At 37.9% G+C, this 18107-nt stretch overlaps 2 protein-coding genes across 6 annotated transcripts in view; both read right to left on the bottom strand.

Annotated features, from left to right (window-relative positions):
* Positions 1–18107, bottom strand: part of LOC127867957 (folliculin-interacting protein 1-like) — a 280754-nt gene that overhangs the window by 218363 nt on the left and 44284 nt on the right. The window lies entirely within an intron of this gene.
* The window catches only part of LOC127867959 (putative E3 ubiquitin-protein ligase UNKL), a 34312-nt gene that overhangs the window by 9112 nt on the left and 7093 nt on the right, over positions 1–18107 (bottom strand). For 2 of the 5 annotated variants that reach the window (XM_052409484.1, XM_052409487.1), the window contains exons 5-10: positions 17789–17906; positions 16305–16389; positions 12155–12324; positions 11330–11434; positions 10465–10647; positions 7721–7940 (exon numbers count right to left, since the gene is read on the bottom strand). In XM_052409484.1, the coding sequence (XP_052265444.1) occupies positions 7721–7940; positions 10465–10647; positions 11330–11434; positions 12155–12324; positions 16305–16389; positions 17789–17906 (881 nt within the window). Of the gene's footprint in view, positions 1–7720; positions 7971–10464; positions 10648–11329; positions 11435–12154; positions 12325–16304; positions 16390–17788; positions 17907–18107 lie in introns of all 5 variants that reach the window. The other 3 variants (XM_052409482.1, XM_052409486.1, XM_052409485.1) reach the window with 2 other exon arrangements.

Genomic DNA, 18107 nt, shown 5'->3' with positions numbered 1-18107 from the left:
TGAAATGATAATTGATTCAAGAATTATAGTGAATTCTAACCAAATTTAATGAGTCCATAAATACTATGTGAAAATATATGCTATTCAGAATCTGCCTTCTCCTAATTTACATTCATCTTAAGTCACAAACAGTACCACAAGCTATTTAAACAAGAGGGCCAAGATGGCCCTAGTTCGATCACCTGAGAGGAGTCGGTTCATTCAATCTTTACCAAATGTCAAACTTGACCTAGATAGTGACCAGACAAACATTTTGGTCAAGTTTCATCATTATTTCATCTGCCAGTCATGATCAATATACCTATGAAGTTTCATGATCCTAGGCGTAAGCATTCTTGAGTTATCATCCAGAAACCATTTTTCTAAGTTGAGTCACCGTGACCTTGACAGCCATTGAGTGAATACGTCATTTGGCACTGTGACCTTGACCTTTGACCCAGTGACCTGATAATCAATAGGGGTCATCTGCCAGTCATAATCAATATACCTATGAAGTTTCATGATACTAGGCATTAGCGTTCTTGAGTTATCATCCAGAAACCATTTTACTATTTCAGGTCACCCCGACCTTGACCTTTGACCTAGTGACCTGAAAATCAATAGAGGTCATCTTCGAGTCTTGATCAATGTACCTATGAAGTTTCATGATCCTAGGCATAAGCGCTCTTGAGTTATCATCTGGAAACCATTTTACTATTTCGGGTCACCGTGACCTTGACCTTTGACCTAGTGACCTGAAAATCAATAGGGGTCATCTACGAGTCATGATCCATGTACCTTTGAAGTTTCATGATCCTAGGCCTAAGCCTTCTTGAGTTATCATCCGGAAACCATTTTACTATTTTGGGTCATCGTGACCTTGACCTTTGACCTAGTGACCTGAAAATCAATGGGGGTCATCTGCGAGTTATGATCAATGTACCTATGAAGTTTCATGATCCTAGGACTAAGTGTTCTTGAGTTATCATCCGGAAACCATTTTACTAATTCGGGTCATCGTGACCTTGACCTTTGTTCTAGTGACCTGAAAATCAATAGGGGTTATCTGCGAGTCATGATCAATGTAGCTATGAAGTTTCATGATCCTAGGAATAGGCGTTCTTGAGTTATCATCTAGAAACCATTTTACTATTTCGGGTCATCGTGACCTTGACCTTTGACCTAGTGACCTAAAAATCAATAGGAGTCATCTGCGAGTCATGATCAATGTACCTATGAAGTTTCATGATCCTTGGCATAAGCGCTCTTGAGTTATCATCCGGAAACCATCTGGTGGACGGATGGACCGACATGAGCAAAACAATATACCCCCTCTTCTTTGAAAGGGGGGGGGCATAATGAGAAAACTGCCCCCGTCCCAGCAGCCATGTTATTCAACTGACCGGAACCATTTTTGAACTCAACTCTCGTATCAAGGAAACAAAATTAATGTTCTGAGCAAATTTCATGAAAATTGGGCCAAAAATGTGACTTCTACTGTGTTCACATGTTTTCACTATATACATATAGAGAAAAATGCCCCGCCCACTGGCAGCCATGTTTTTTCACCAATCCTGACCATTTTCAAACTCGTCCGAGATATCAATAGAACCAATGTTTAGACCAACTTTCATGATGATTGGGCAAAAATTGTGACTTCTAGAGTGTTTACAAGGTTTCTCTATAGCCAAATAGGGAAAACTGCTACTATATACATATAGAGAAAAATGCGCCGCCCACTGGCGGCCATGTTTTTTCACCGATCTCGACCATTTTCGAACTCGTCCGAGACATCAATTGAACCAATGTTTTGACCATTTTTCATGATGATTGGGCAAAAATTGTGACTTCTAGAGTGTTTACAAGGTTTCTCTATAGCCAAATAAGGAAAACTGCCCCGCCCACTGGCGGCCATGTTTTTCAACAGATCGGAACCACTTTTGAACTCAACCAAGATATCATTAAGACAAACATTTTGACAAAGTTACATGAAGATTGGGCATGAAATGTGACTTCTATAGTGTTTACAAGGTTTTTATTTTTTTTTGACCTAGTGACCTAGTTTTTGACCCGGCACAACCCAGTTTCGAACTCGGCTGAGATTTCATTGGGACAAAGCTTCTGACCAAGTTTCATGAAGATGGGACAAGAAATGTGGCCTCTAGAGTGTTTACAAGCAAATGTTAACGGACGGACGGACAGACATACGACGGACAAAGACCGGTCACAAAAGCTCACCTGAGCAATCAGGTGAGCTAAAAATATATCAAACAGTTCAACCAGCTTTTATTATTGACCACTGATATTAACATCTGGCATACAGCAAAGTGAGAGGGTCAGTAAGCTGAGTGGTAAATAGTTACACACTGCAATGATCAATATCTGGGGTCTAACAAGTTCTAGAGCAGAACTAAAAATAAATTGGGAAATATGACTCAGCAGGTTAAACAATGGAGATAGATACTGCAAAATTGTGTACATGTTGTCTTCATTTCAGCTTTCTCTTAGTTGATAGGCTTACCATGAGTAATAATGACTAAAACAGTTGTTAATTATGAAAATTCTGTGTTATGAAAAATTAAATAAAACAGTTAATGGTACATAATACTGACATAATAAAACCAAACTTTACTACACAGGACACAAAAGTTCTGACCAAATTTCATGAAGATTGGGCAACTGAATTAAATAAAACTAGAGTGTTAACATGATTTTACTATAGCCGTATAAGAAAAAAAATGCCCCGCCCCATTGGAAGCCATGTTTTTCAAGCAAACATAATTATTTTCGAACTCATCCAAGATATCATTGAAACCAATCTTCTGACTAAATTTCATGTAGATTGGACAATAAATGTGGCCTCTAGAGTGTTAACAAGGTTTTAATTAAGCCATATATAGCCATATAAGGAAAAATTCCCCGTCCCTGGTGGCCATGTTTTTAAAGCAACAAAAACCATTTTCAAACTCATCCAAGATATCATTGGGACAAATCTTCAGACCAAGTTTCATGATGATCGGAAAATAAATGTGACCTCTAGAGTGTTAACAAGGTCATACATTTCAATATAATTTAAAATATAACTTAAGAAGAACATGTGTCAAAAAATGCGAAATAAGCGAGATATTTAATTCTGAAATCGAAAATGTCTGTACAGTAGAATTCGCCAGAATGTATATCATGCATGTACGATGTGAATCTTAATTTAGTTTAATGGTTGTTTTTAAATTCCTGCAGCGATGTCTATTCATTCGACACACAAACACTAACTCTGATCCTAATAAAAAGACGAATTCTTCGGTTATTGTAGGAAAATATGTACGAAATATCTTCGTCACCATCAGCTCGGGGCACTTATTTGTCTTCGCTTATTTGTCTTTATTGCATTTTATGAAATTCGTCTTCAATATCTTGCCTATTTTGTGTTATTGTAACATGTATTTATCAATATATTACAAATTAACACATATAAAAATTGTATAGTCTCGCTTTAATTGTTTGACAAAAGAATGCCATATTGTACAGAATCATCAAACAATAAAAAGGGCCACATTGGCCCTGAATCGCTCACCTGAACAAATTTAATAGCCTTAGGCCCAATGGTAATTGACAAGAAACAAATTTTCTTGAACAAATTTTTAGGGGAGCCTTTAAGGATCATCCTTGTAAAAAAAATTGAAAATCCGACGAGCCCTTTCTGACAAGAAGATTTTTTAAGGTATTGACCATATATGGGCATGGCGGCCAGCTTGGTTATGTGACCAAATTATTTTTTAACAATATTTTTTTTTCGTGGCGTAGGAATGCTCCACATGAAATTTGGTTGAAATTGGCACATACCAAATTTGGTAGCCCTAGGCCTTATGGTTATGGACAAGAAGATTTTCAAAGTTTTCACAAAATATGCAAAAACGTATAAACATGCAAAGTTCAAAGAGCTCCTGCGGCCATGTTTTTCGACGAAACAAATTTTCTTGAACAACTTTTTTAGGGGATTCTTTAAGGATCATCCCTGTAAAAAAAATTGAAAATCCGACGAGCCGTTTCTGACAAGAAGATTTTTTAAGGTTTTGACCATATATGGGCATGGCGGCCAGCTGGGTTATGTGACCAAATTTTTTTTAACAATATTTTTTTCCCGTGACGTAAGGATGCTCCACATGAAATTTGGTTGAAATTGGCTCAATGGTTTAGGAGGAAAATATGATCTGCTCAGGTACGCTAAAAAGTGGACTTACACATTGAGATAAAAGGAATTTTTGCTTGTTTTGAAGAGATTCCTCTTTTTTCTCAAAATTGACAAGATATCATCCACTAAACAGGCAACCCATGTTCGCATAAGGAAAAGGGTAACTTGGGAAAAAATGGTATCCATTTAACCCTTTACCAATCAACATATTTTGGACTGAACAATTTCTCAATTTCCCACAATGATCCAACCCTACCAGAGCAATTTCCTAAGCAATAATCACCTCCCATTTTAAAAATGGTATCCATTTAACCCTTTACCAATCAACATATTTTGGACTGAACAATTTCTCAATTTCCCACAATGATTCAACCCTACCAGAGCAATTTCCTAAGCAATAATCACCTCCCATTTTAAAGGAAAAATAATTTCTCATCAACAAAACTACAGCATTAATTGATTTCTGGTAGTTAACCCTTTTCCAAATTGAAAGAGGTTGCAGACGACAAATTAAATTATAATGGAATAAGAAGAAACTGATTTATTAGGGTAGGAAGCATTGTGATGAAAGGAGAAAATGCTAATTTCAGCAATTTCTCCTTTTATTTCAATGATTTCCACAGTCACAAACATTTGCAGAAAGAATTAACTGTTCTGGGTTAAGGGTTTATGTGGTCTGCAGCAAAGCCATCAGAAGAGAATCGTGTCAGAGAAGCCTGGCCTGTAGCCAGCAAATCCTTAACTCTAATAGCACTATTAATTGGAAAAAAGAGTACACTATAATTATTTCTAAATCTGCCATCTCAAGGAGATAATTCTGGACTTAATTGTCCGATGTTGCTCATTTTCGACAGGGCTCGAGTTTTCATTGATATGAAGACACTGTGCAAGTTTGGAAAGAATTGGATGAAAAATTTGGACTTTATTGCATAAACACCATTTTCTCAATTCAAGGGGAGGTAATTCTGTACTTCATGGACCAATAATGCTCATTTTTTGTAGGGTTCGTGTCCTCATTGATATAAAGACACTGTGCAAATTTGGAAAGGATCGGACAAAAAATGTGGAAGATTTTTGAAAGTTTTCACAAAATAGGCAAAAACGAATAAACATGCAAAGTTCAACGAGCTCCTGCGGCCATGTTTTTTGACGAATCAAATTTCTTTGAACAACTTTTTCAGGGGAGCCTTCAAAGGTCATCCCTGTGAAATTTTTTGAAAATCTGATGAGCGGTTTCTGACAAGAAGATTTTTTAAGGTTTTTACCATATATGGTCATGGCGGCCATCTTGGTTATGTGATCAAATTTTTTTTAACAATTCTTTTGTCTCATGACCTAGGGATGCTCCACATGAAATTTAGTTGAAATTGGCTCAATGGTTTAGTGGAAGAAGATGTTTACAAATTGTTTACAGACAGACAGACAGACAGACAGACAGACAGACAGACAGACAGACAGACGGACGGACGGACGGACGCCGGACGGTGAGTGATCACAATAGCTCACCCCGAGCTATCGCTCAGGTGAGCTAAAAAACATATTCAAAAGTTTGCTATCTTCCAATGGCGGATGTTTTCAATGAAATTTAACGAGATTTAAGCATATTCGCAAATAATATTTTTCTTGAGCCAATTAAATTCGCAAATGGCGAACGACAGCGTGAGCCCTGTAATAGTGAGCATTTATTCCAATAATAACACGTTCGTAATGCTCGAGCTGTCATTCGCCATTTGAGTCATTTGCGAAACTATTGAGAATTTGGCTAAAGAAAAATCTAAATTGCGAAAATGCGAAAATCTAGTAAAATTTCGTTCAAAACATCCGCCATTTTAATCCGGACTGGTTTTCTATATTTGTCTCTTTGTTTTAATGAAAGTGTTCGCAATTCGAACAGTTAAGGAAACCTGGTCTGTACCCGATTTGACATTGCTTGGCCTTATTGTTAATGAAGTGCACATGGTAGCTGGCCAATCAGCATTGAGCTCGCTTACACATGACATGACGTTGTCGAATGAAACGTGAGAACAGGTGGAGCTATCGGATAATATTGGGTCATTCATTCGCAGATGTTGTATAATTTGAATACACATTTAATATCGCCGTTTGCCTCCAAAATAGCGACCGGTTGGAAAGTCGTATAAAGAGATAAGCAAATGAAGCAAAAACGTGACAATACCCGTTATTTAATATTTCTAAGCTGACCACTGTTTTTCATTCTACTGAATATTTACCGAACTGAATTAAATAGTGGTAATTAAATAATAAGTTATATGGCGATAATATTACACATCCCTGCCGATTGCCGAATCGAATTGAACGGTGATAATTTATTTGTATTTTAACTCCCAAACTATCCTGAACGACAGCAGCAAATTTTAATTAAAGGGATACGAGAAAAACAGGAGCGGTTTAATTGTATTTAAAGTCTAATGAATCGCATATGCACATGTCAAATAAATAGGCGACTCAAATAAATACCGGTACGCGTTTTGTTCATTGCTATTCTAGATATCCTTGAAAGAGCATTTAATTAAATGACGCAAATAACCGGAAAGGATAAAAAGCGGAAAGGAAAAATTAAGCAGAAAAAAGTTTCGGCGAGCAAAAAAAATTTTTTTTGGAAAGTATCCAAAAAAAATTCAGTCGGGCTGATTTTAGTGGGTCAGTCGGGTTATGCCAAACAAAAGCATTTTTCAGGATGGCCTATAGTGTTCAAAAGCTGTTATTACTATATAAATATAAGGAAAATGACCCCCCCCCCCCAGCAGCCATGCTTTTTTACCAATCCAAACCATTTTCGAACTCAACTGTCATATCCAAAAAACACATGTTCTGACCAAATTTCATGAACATTGGACCAAAAATGTGACTTCTAGAGTGTTCCCATGTTTTCACTATGTACATAAAGAGAAAACTGCCCCGCCCCCTGGCGGCCATGTTTTTTCACCGATCTGGACCATTTTCGAACTCGTCCAAGAAATCAATAAAACCAATGTTTTGACCAACTTCCATGATGATTGGGCAAAAATTGTGACTTCTAGAGTGTTTACAAGGTTTCTCTGTAGCCAAATAAGGCAAACTGCCCCGCCCACTGGGGGCCATGTTTTTCAACACACAAGAACCACTTTTGAACTCAATCAAGATATCATTAAGACAAACATTTTGACAAAGTTACATGAAGATTGAACATAAAATGTGACTTCTTCAGTGTTTACAAGGTTTTTCTTTTTTTTACCTTGTGACCTAGTTTTTGACCCGGCACAACCCAGTTTCGAACTCCGCCGAGATTTTATTGGGGCAAAGCTTTTAACCAAGTTTCATGAAGATGGGACAATAAATGTGGCCTCTAGAGTGTTTACGAGCAAATGTTTACGGACAGACGGACATACGACGGACAAAGACCGGTCAGAAAAGCTCACCTGAGCAATCAGGTGAGCTAAAAATTAAAGCTGTGTGAATGTGACAATTGGTTAAAAGTACAGACTTATTTAAATATGATTGACATTAAATTTTGTTCAAGCCTCCATATTATCTCTTTAGATAAGTGCTTACCTATCACTGATCCAACAGTATCCCTGGGCGGATAGAACGCTGTTGCAAAGGGGGACATGGTGGTGTTCGGCAGAGACATAGAGTTGTTGCCAAAGCCTATGAACGCTCCCGAACTGCCCAGATTGTGCACCAACATCAGATTCTGTTTGCGTTTGGCTTTCTCCACTGAATCTAAGTTGGGGTCCTGGTCAATCTCTTTAAGCTGTTGTCTTAATTTGATCTGTTTGGAAAAGGTTAACCAAAAGGCAACCTTAAAAAATGGACACTTCAATCAAGCGTATTAACATGTCTTCATACATTTCCTACTAATTCCAGCAAATAAATCAGCTTAAGTGTGTCACTTTATTATAAGGTATATGCATTCAACATACAATTATTGTAAAAGGCTTGTTGAATGTTCTTTTCCAATCAAATATGAACAAGCAAATTCGTTGAATTGATATCCCCGCCAATATGCTTCTGGACACAAGTTTTATATTTGACACTCAAAAAAGCATTTTTTCAAGATACAAAGGGCCATAACTCCATTATAAACAGATGGTGTACAATGACATTTGGCGTGCATCATCCTGTTATCCATATATATACTCATACCAAGTTTTAATGAAATCCGCCAAAGCACTTCCAAGATATGGCTCTGGACGGACAGAAAGACGGACGGATGGAAAGACGGACAACGCCAAAACAATATCCCTCCGCCTATGAGGTTATCATTCTAACTAAAATTAAAGATGGCATACAGAAACAATCATCTGTTTCATTACCCTATCAGTTGGGTTTATTATCTCTATCTCAACAAGACTCAGGTGTCGAGATAAGGTTTGAAGCTTAACAGAACTATACCCACTGACATATTTTATTAAAACTTTATTTATGTCTTGAATGTCAGCTTTCAATTGGTACAGGAGTTTCTGGATGTGCGATGCTTATCAATACCACAATTGTAGTTTTCTACAGGGCACTAGCCCCACCTTCTCACACTGCGTATTTAAAATTTTATGCATCTGTCCTATTCTCATACCGGATGTAGATTTAGTCTGGGTTTATACCTATGATACCCATTTCAGGTTTCACAAAACTCTCATTTTAAAGACATTAAGCACATTGCTCTTTTTTGCAAATTGTTTTATTGAGATTGAAAAATTAAAACTATCTTGCTATTAAAAGTTTTATGAACTTATATGATGCTTTATTGAGATAAAACATGTACTGTAAAATGTTGTGTATAAGGCGCGCTTTTTTACCCCCAAATTTAATTTTAAAAACTTGATGCGCGTTATGCACAACTACAGCCATGCCAAGACAGTTTTTCCCTGTCAGTTACGGTAACTCGCATCATTCTGTTCCCCGTTGTTTTAACTGTAACTATGTTAATAATTGTGTTATATTTACGATCTGAATATAGATGGACAAACGTTATAAAGTTAACATCAATATTTTCTATCTTTTTCAGGTACGTACAGAGCATTGAAATCAAATAAATTTGAAGAAGAAAATGAAAAACAAGGGAGCCATTTTCATTTAAATTTTATTGTTTTTTCCCGCAATATTATACCCTACTGTACTAGGGTTACACAATTTATTTGGGGGCACTTGTCGATTTACAATAGTATGTCGGCAAGGTCTTTCCCCGATATATTTATGATTATTTTTCTTGCTTTTTCTTGCTTTTCAAATGTGTTAATAAAATTAATGTTGTGTTTGTTTACACATTTTCATACGTCTTGTCAAGATTGGGGTTGTGATTATCGAGCAATTTGCGTCACCTGTCAAGTTTTGTGTAGCTGGGCTATTATCAAAACATGCGAACCAGCGAACGGCTTCACACCTCCATTGTTTGTTTTATCGCCCGCCATGTCAGTAATGGTGTTTAGAAGTTTGAGTTGTTAAAGTCTCCTGTCAATTATAGACACTCGAAAAGAACGCATGAGATCGGCAATGTAAATAAAACACGCAATTGTGAATTAGTCATGCGTGAATAACCGCGTGCAAATACCAATCGTCAATGTCAGTGTCTTAGTTATACCAAGCACACTAATCCATCCGTTAAGTGTACTCCTCCACGATAAAATCGTGGACAGTTACTTCGGAGACATCTGATGAAAACCTTGATGGTATCCTCGTGGAAAGTGTGCATTTTATGCATAATTCATTTAAATCGAACATTTATTTTTACGCGTAATATAATAAAAAACAACAACACACAAACAAGTTATATTGTTATCGTTATTGTCTTTAAAATAATTAATAATTGAAAAAATAAAATAACGCGTGAGATCGGCAATGTAAATAAAACTATTTTCAATAAGCCTACGGTACGGATTTTTTTCCTGATTTTTTTTGCTTCAAATTTTTTTTCCCGATTTTTTTGCTTCAAAAAGTACATGCGCGTTATACACAAATGCGCCTTATACACAACGTTTTACGGTAAACTATTCTTTGTATTGAAATGCAATCAATCAGCTAGAAAAAAAGAGATGATATCAAACAAATGTTAACTTAACCCTTTCCCACTTGGCTATGTGCAAACAGCATAAAACCAGAACAGCCTGCAATTAACTCGCAGTCTGTTCAGGTTTTATGCAGTTTGCTGCTCATCATTATCTAAGCATTGGAATTGAAGCCATTAAAACTTGAATCTAGTAAGAAAGGTCTTAAAATAAATATATCTTTGTAAGGGACTACAAATGCGTAAACATACATATCTAAGTGGTAAAGGGTAAAACATGCTGAGTGTTTGTTACCTGATTAATTACCTGATTAATGTCGTCGCGGTCCATACTGGAGCGTGTGTAGAAGCTGTCGTTGCTGTAGGTTGATGTAATACTGCTGGAGAGGCTACTAGAGCGGCCCTTGCCTATAGGCTCAGGTAGCGGGCTGCTTGCATAACTGTTGTTCAGACTTGAAACACTGCTACTCGTTAATATCTGTAAAGATAAAACAAAGATACATTGTAAAATGCGGAAATAGTCTGCTCAACAAACTAATAACATTTTATGAAGACAGAAGGACAAACCAATTGAAACAAGAGGTGTGTTTGTCAGAAACACAATGCCCCCTATTGTGCCACTTTGAAATAAAATTTCAATATATCATTTGGCAGGGTTAGAAATTATCTCCCTTTTAAAGCTTATTACTTCCCTTGAATTGTTTTTTTTTTTACTTTTGACCTTGAAGGATAACCTTGTCCTTGACCTTTCACCACTCAAAATGTGCGGCTTCATAAGATACACGTGCATGCCAAATATCAAGTTGCTATCTTTAATATTGCAAAAGTTATGGCCAATGTTAAAGTTTTCTGACGGACTGACAGATAGACGGACAGTTCAACTGCTATATGCCACCCTGCCGGGGGCATAAAAACAACCAACCCACAAACCACTGGACAGAGTGACTCCAAAATATCCTCTGAGAGAGTTTGCAAGGGTATATACATGTGTATATTTCTGTAAATAATATGGGAGCTTTCATCCCTAAAACTGTAAATACAATGTTCATATATAGATTGTGGAGGGTTAAAATGACATGTGATTTACACACATTTAGGGAAGTTTACACCTGGCAAGTGGTCATTGACAATCATTGCCATAAATATCAAGGATTACTTACTGATATACCAGAAGTGCTATTAGTTCTCTCCTTGCCTATAGGGTCTGGCATCTTGGTCCATGAGTTACCAGGGTAATGTACCCCATTGGTCGTTGTCTCCTCCATCTGAAAGAAATCAACACTGATATATAAAAATCTTCACAAATGAACTGCATTCTGGGAAAACTGGGCTTAATGCATAAAGTGTAGTCCCATATAAGCATTTGAAGTCCTCACAGGCTTATCAGGGACGACATTTTCTGTCTAAACATGCATTTTATAGCCACAATGTTCCCAAAAGCAGCTCAAATATACTTACCCCTGACTTTGCATGATTTGTTAAAACAAAACCCAGATGACATACTTAAAATCTTTTTTACTTCAAAATGAGACCACAAAAACTTGCAGACTTTATAGTGAACAACATCTCCTGACCAGACAGCTAGACTGCGCAAGCTGGACTCATATGGAATAAGACCGATTTCCCACAACACAGCTCATATAATGTGCCACTGTCTTTATTCAATTATTCAGTTGTTTGATTTATTTAATCAATTTCACCATCATTATCAACACATGCACAGGCTAATCAGGAGCAACTTTACGCATTCACTTCATTTTCATGAAGGAAAGACCTCCTTTAAACCAAAAATTTAATAAAAGCAGAAAGAAATGTTCCTAATTAGCCAGTGCGGACTGCACAGGCTAATCTGGGATGAAACTTTACACACATGCATAAAGCCCAGTTAACGCAGGCCCAAAGAATAATAAAATACCTTTATTTAGTTGCTTTAACTTAGTTCTCTAGTTATTATTCATTAAAGAACCATAAAATGAAACCAATACCACAGTTTGCAGCGTGGAGGCAGAGGAGCATGTGGAGGAGAGAGACGTGACCGGGAGGTTGATCCCCATGTTGGACGTGACGACACTGCTGGCGGGCAGCAGGTTGGAGATCATGGCTGCCAGGAAGGAGGATCCCTGCTGGATGATCTCTCGCTGAGTGGTGATCTCCTCTGTACGGGAGAGAATGCAGGTACGCGTGTTAGAAACATTCTAGGGATAAACACTTTACTACTCAGATAAAAAAAATTGACCTGTTTGTAGTCCCTTTTCACTTTGCTTCTGAGTGGGAAAGGGTTAAAGACTTTATTAGCTCACAATATCACATTTACAGACAATAACAATAAAGCAATTTTTCTCTTAACCCTAACAACTCAGATACAATTCTTTGACTGGTTTGTAGTCCCATCTAAATTAATATGAAATTAAAGAACTTTCGTAATATATTCCAGTCTGAAAGGCTCCATTTCAAACCCCAAAATACTGATGAGCAGCAAAAAGCATTAAACCTGTACAGCCTGTGAGTAATTTGATAATAAATTAACCATTTGAGTCAAGTTATATTGTATGACAACCTGGCAGGCTGTATGTGTGAAATTTGAAGTTTATGAGATCTGTCAGAGTCTGGGGCTGGATTATGTGAGGACTAAGAGTGTGACCCAGATCTAGACTACATTATGAGAGGACTCAGAGTGTGACCCAGATCTAGGCTGCATTATGAGAGGACTCAGAGTGTGTCCCAGATCTAGGCTACATTATGAGAGGACTCAGAGTGTGACCCAGATCTAGGCTACATTATGAGAGGACTCAGAGTGTGTCCCAGATCTAGGCTACATTATGAGAGGACTCAGAGTGTGACCCAGATCTAGGCTGCATTATGTGAGGACTCAGAGTGTGACCCAGATCTAGGCTACATTGTGTGAGGACCCAGAGTGTGACCCAGATCTAGGCTACATTATGTGAGAACCAAGAGTATGACCCAGATCTAGGCTACATTATGTGAGAACCAAGAGTGTGACCCAAATCTAGGCTATATTGTGTAAGGACCAAATGTGTGACCCAAATCTAGGCTACATTATGTGAGAACCCAGAGTGTGAACAAGATCTAGGCTACATAATGTGAGAACCCAGAGTGTGACCCAGATCTAGGCTACATTATGTGAGGACCAAGAGTATGACCCAGATCTAGGCTACATTATGTGAGGACCAAGAGTGTGACCCAGATCTAAGCTACATTATGTGACGACCCAGAGTGTGACCCAGATTTAGGCTACATTATGTGAGAACCAAGAGTGTGACCCAGATCTAGGCTACATTGTGTGAGGACCAAGAGTGTGACCCAGATCTAGAATACATTATGTGAGAACCCAGAGTGTGACCCAGATCTAGGCTACATTATGTGAGAACCAAGAGTGTGACCCTGATCTAGGCTGCATTATGTGAGAATCAAGAGTGTGACCCAGATCTAGGCTACATTGTGTGAGGACCAAGAGTGTGACCCAGATCTAGGCTACATTATGTGAGAACCCAGAGTGTGACCCAGATCTAGGCTACATTATGTGAGAACCCAGAGTGACCCAGATCTAGGTTTCATTATGTGAGGACCAAGAGTGTGACCCAGATCTAGGCTACATTATGTGAGAACCCAGAGTGTGACCCAGAGCTAGGCTACATTATGTGAGAACCCACAGTGTGACCCAGATCTAGGCTGCATTATGTGAGGACCTAGAGTGTGTCCCAGATCTAGGCTGCACTATGTGAGGACCCAGAGTGGGCCCCAGATCTAGGCTGCATTATGTGAGAATCCAGAGTGTGCCCCAGATCTAAACTGCATTATGTGAGGACCCAGAGTGCGACCCCAGATCTAGGCTGCATAATGTGAGGACCCAGAATGTGCCCCAGATCTAGGCTGCATTATGTGAGGACCCAGAATGTGCCCGGGATCTAGGCTGCATAATGTGAGCACCAAGAGTGTGTCCCAGATCTAGGCTGCATTATGTGAGGACCCAGAGTGTGCCCCAGATCTAGGCTACATTAAGTGAGGACCCAGAATGTGCCCCAGATCTAGGCTTCATAATGTGAGGACCCAAAATGTGCCCCAGATCTAGGCTGCATAATGTGAGGACCAAGAGTGTGTCCCAGATCTAGGCTGCATGATGTGAGGACCCAGAGTGTGCCCCAGATCTAGGCTGCATTATGTGAGGACCCAGAGTGTGCCCCAGATCTAGGCTGCATAATGTGAGGACCCAGAGTGTGCCCCAGATCGTCTTCCTAATTAACTTACAAGACTCACAGAAGTTGTAATGAATTTAGAATTATAGCTGCAATTCCCAGCTATTAATATTCCCTGAAAGATACTCAATTTTGGCGTGGCCCTGTGCTGAGTGGAAAAGGGTTAAAGGCTCATTGAGTTCATATTTTCACATTCGCTGACAGAAATCTATAATAACATAAATTATATATTAAGCATGGGTGTAAAAATCTGTTTAAAGCCACTTGCCCTGCAGGGCTACTTCCTGACAATATCAGGTTACACTTAGTTCAAGGTGCTTTAAGTTTTATCTTTTTTTGCACTCACCCCTTCCAAGACATGTTTTATCTCCAAATAAATTGCAAATGTCAAAGCGTATTGACATTTTGAGGGAAAATATGGTGTTAACAGGGCTTGACACTAACTTTTTTTACGTACTGACCCAAAGGTACACCAGCTTTCAGAAATTACTGGTCCTCCAAGATTTCAAAAGGTCCGACAAGTTCTCCGTTATTTTACCTAAATTTCAACTTACTTTTCAGACTATCCACAATGTATTGTGCATTTATAAAAAGAAAACTATACTATCTACTAAACTATTTCAATATCCCTTTCATATTTTTCGCTGTACTTCAAGCTTCTCTTCATTAGTTTTAGGTTTTTTAGGCGTAGGTTCAAACACCCCCGGAATGAAATTCCACATCGCGAAAACTTGTAATCTTCAAAATACGGACGTTTACTCTCCCGCAATATCAAAACATTATTAAGCGCCCTCCCGTATAAATTCTTACGGTAAACAAAGTATATTCTGATGGTATTAAGATCGATAAATGCTGATTATTGCTGCTTTTTCAAAATAATAAATACCATTTTGTTCATTTCTCAATCCAAACAATTAGAATTTTATGTTAATTTGTGTATCGATCACAGCGCAGTCCGAAGACATATTTGTGGGAGACATTTTTTGATGCGACAACAGGTTTTTGTCATCCGGGCATCTAGAAAACTTGAAATTTCCAATATGTTGCTATTTTTATCCCGGTCTTGAGTCGGCCCATAGCATAATTATGAAATTATAGGTTTATTATGAACATATAAAGTTGTTCTATTGATGAAAACGGCTTTCCACCAGTATTTCACAATAAGCTGGCCAGGAATTTTAACTGGTTCGACGGATCAACCAAATTTCTAGTTTCACTGGTCCTCCCTATTTTTTTACTGACCCTGGGTCAATGGACCACCGTTAGTGTCGAGCCCTGTGTTAATGCAAATATTATACCCAAATTTACACAAATCAACTGGCTATTGTATCATTATGATCGACACATCACATCAAGTATCAAACAGCGACCATTTTAAATCATTTGGCTACAAAACAAGCATCTTTTGAAAAAATTCAAAGCGTTTTATGATCTGAAATGAGGTCCATCCAATGCGGCCAGTATTTAGAATACTGTATTTGCCCAGTGCAAAAAGGAAGTCACAAATTCAAGCCGGCAAGTGAACTAAACACCCTTTTAAGGCATGTTAATTAATGTAAAAAACTGACAATTTGCTTAGAATTTAGATAAATTAAAAGACAGATCTGGGGCTAGCGAAAGTTAATTATTCTACCCATCTATTGTTTTTAATTCGCATTCAATGAAAATGAATAGCACTTCCATGTTTTCTCCAGCAAATCATAGACAAATATGATAACACCCACCCAATATATAATCCCTAGCGAAGTCTTGTTATTAAATATCAATATTTGAAGTTCCATTGAATCATATCAATTCATTCTCGACATATTAAATGGAAATGATAGTTGACGCCACCAGCCCATTATTTAACAAACAAACTCCAATCTGTAAATCAAATGTTTCTCAAAACAACTTGGTTACATACTAATTATTTACTTACGTTCCACATGGGCAAATGCACAGAACGCCCCACGAGGACAAAAGTTGGTTTGTACCATGTCATTGCATTTAGTTGATTTGTAGATCTGCAAATGAAAGGGAACATTTGTTTGACAAGGAAAATGAAAATAGCCAATAACCAGATACATCTTATATTTATGATACTTTATCGTGGGATACTCTGAAACATGTATTGTCTATTGCTCAATTTCACGCTATTGTTTAAACCTACTGAAATTTATTGAAAGCATTATTATTTATACATGAATTAGGTCATCTGTTCAAGTCATACACTTTTACAGTGATGCAGTCAATATATAACAGCCTTGAAATTGCGTAAGGTCCTTACAAAAAACAAAACAAAAAACAGATTGCATGATCCCACATAAAGAATAACATTATGGTCAACCTAAAAGAAACAGATTTGAAAATCATCATATGCTGTAAACAAAACTAAGCTTTAATGAGCAAGAGGGTTGTAGGCCCTTAGTCGCTAATCTGAGAAAAAATGAACTCCAATGTTCCAAGCTGGTAATGTCTCACTATAGCTATTTAAGGAAAACTGCCATGTCAAGCCATCAGCTCTTTCAAACAGTCGCTCACCTGAGATAACAAGATAATAACGGGACAAATCTTCTGACCAAGTTTCATGAAGATCGAAAAATAAATGTGGCCTCTAGAGTGTTAACAAGGTTTTACTAAAGCCATGTAAGGAAAAATGCCCCGCCCCCCCCTGGCAGCCATTTTTTCAACCAACCCGCATCATTTTTAAACTCGACCAAGATATTATTGGGATGAATCTTCTGACCAAGTTTCACGAAGATTGGACAGTAAATGTGGCCTCTAGAGTGTTAACAAGATTTTACTACAGCCATATAAGGAAAAACGTCCCGCCCCTTGGAAGCCATGTTTTTCAAGCAAACATAATTATTTTCGAACTCATCCAAAATATCATTGAGACCAAACTTCTGACCAAATTTCATGAAGATTGGACAATAAATGTAGCCTCTAGACTGTTAACAAGGTTTTACTATAGCCATATAAGGAAAAATGCCTCGCCCCTTGGCAGCCATGTCATGACAGTTGGGCACAGATTGTGACTTTTAGGTTTCACAAGTTTTGTTTAAATTTGACCAAGTAATCTAGTTTTTGACCCCACAAGCCAGTTTGAACTTGGCCATAATATTATTGGGACAAATGATCTGACCATGTTTCATGAAGATTTGGTTATAAATGAGACAAGGTAAATGTTGACGACAAAGGACATCTGACTGACAAAATGTTATCACAAAAGCTTAAGCAAATGGCCACCAAAATCTCTAATGGATTTTGTAAATGCCTTAATTGGATTCTTAAACCAACCAATCAACTATTGAAATTGATGAAAGTATTTTTAAATGAAGCATGATTTTAACATTTTAAGAGGTAACTATTGTTTGCTACTAATTCAGAGTTTCTTAGTGCCCAACTTTGAAATGTACTTGCCTCAGGGTGGAATTGCTGCTCAGTTCTTGTGTGACAGTAGCCGCAGTTGTCCCCGTTCTCACACTGTGTGGGATCACCCCAGTCATCTCCATGCTTCACATTCGGGCACGGTGTAGACCTGACAATGACAATGTCACAATTATCTCAACATGCTGATGTTATCATAATTAGTTTCAAGCCTATTTATTAAAGTTTGATGGCATTGAAAGCCTAAGGCATATAGCAGCACTCATGAGTCTGTTTGCTGGGTAGAAACAGACTATGTTTCTTTTGGGGAGATGTAAAGAATACTTCAAGTGGGGATCGATCCTGTGATCTC

Source organism: Dreissena polymorpha, chromosome 2, assembly GCF_020536995.1.
Source record: "Dreissena polymorpha isolate Duluth1 chromosome 2, UMN_Dpol_1.0, whole genome shotgun sequence".
NCBI classification, from domain to species: Eukaryota; Metazoa; Mollusca; class Bivalvia; order Myida; family Dreissenidae; genus Dreissena; species Dreissena polymorpha.
This window is presented reverse-complemented; position numbering and strand designations above follow the sequence as displayed.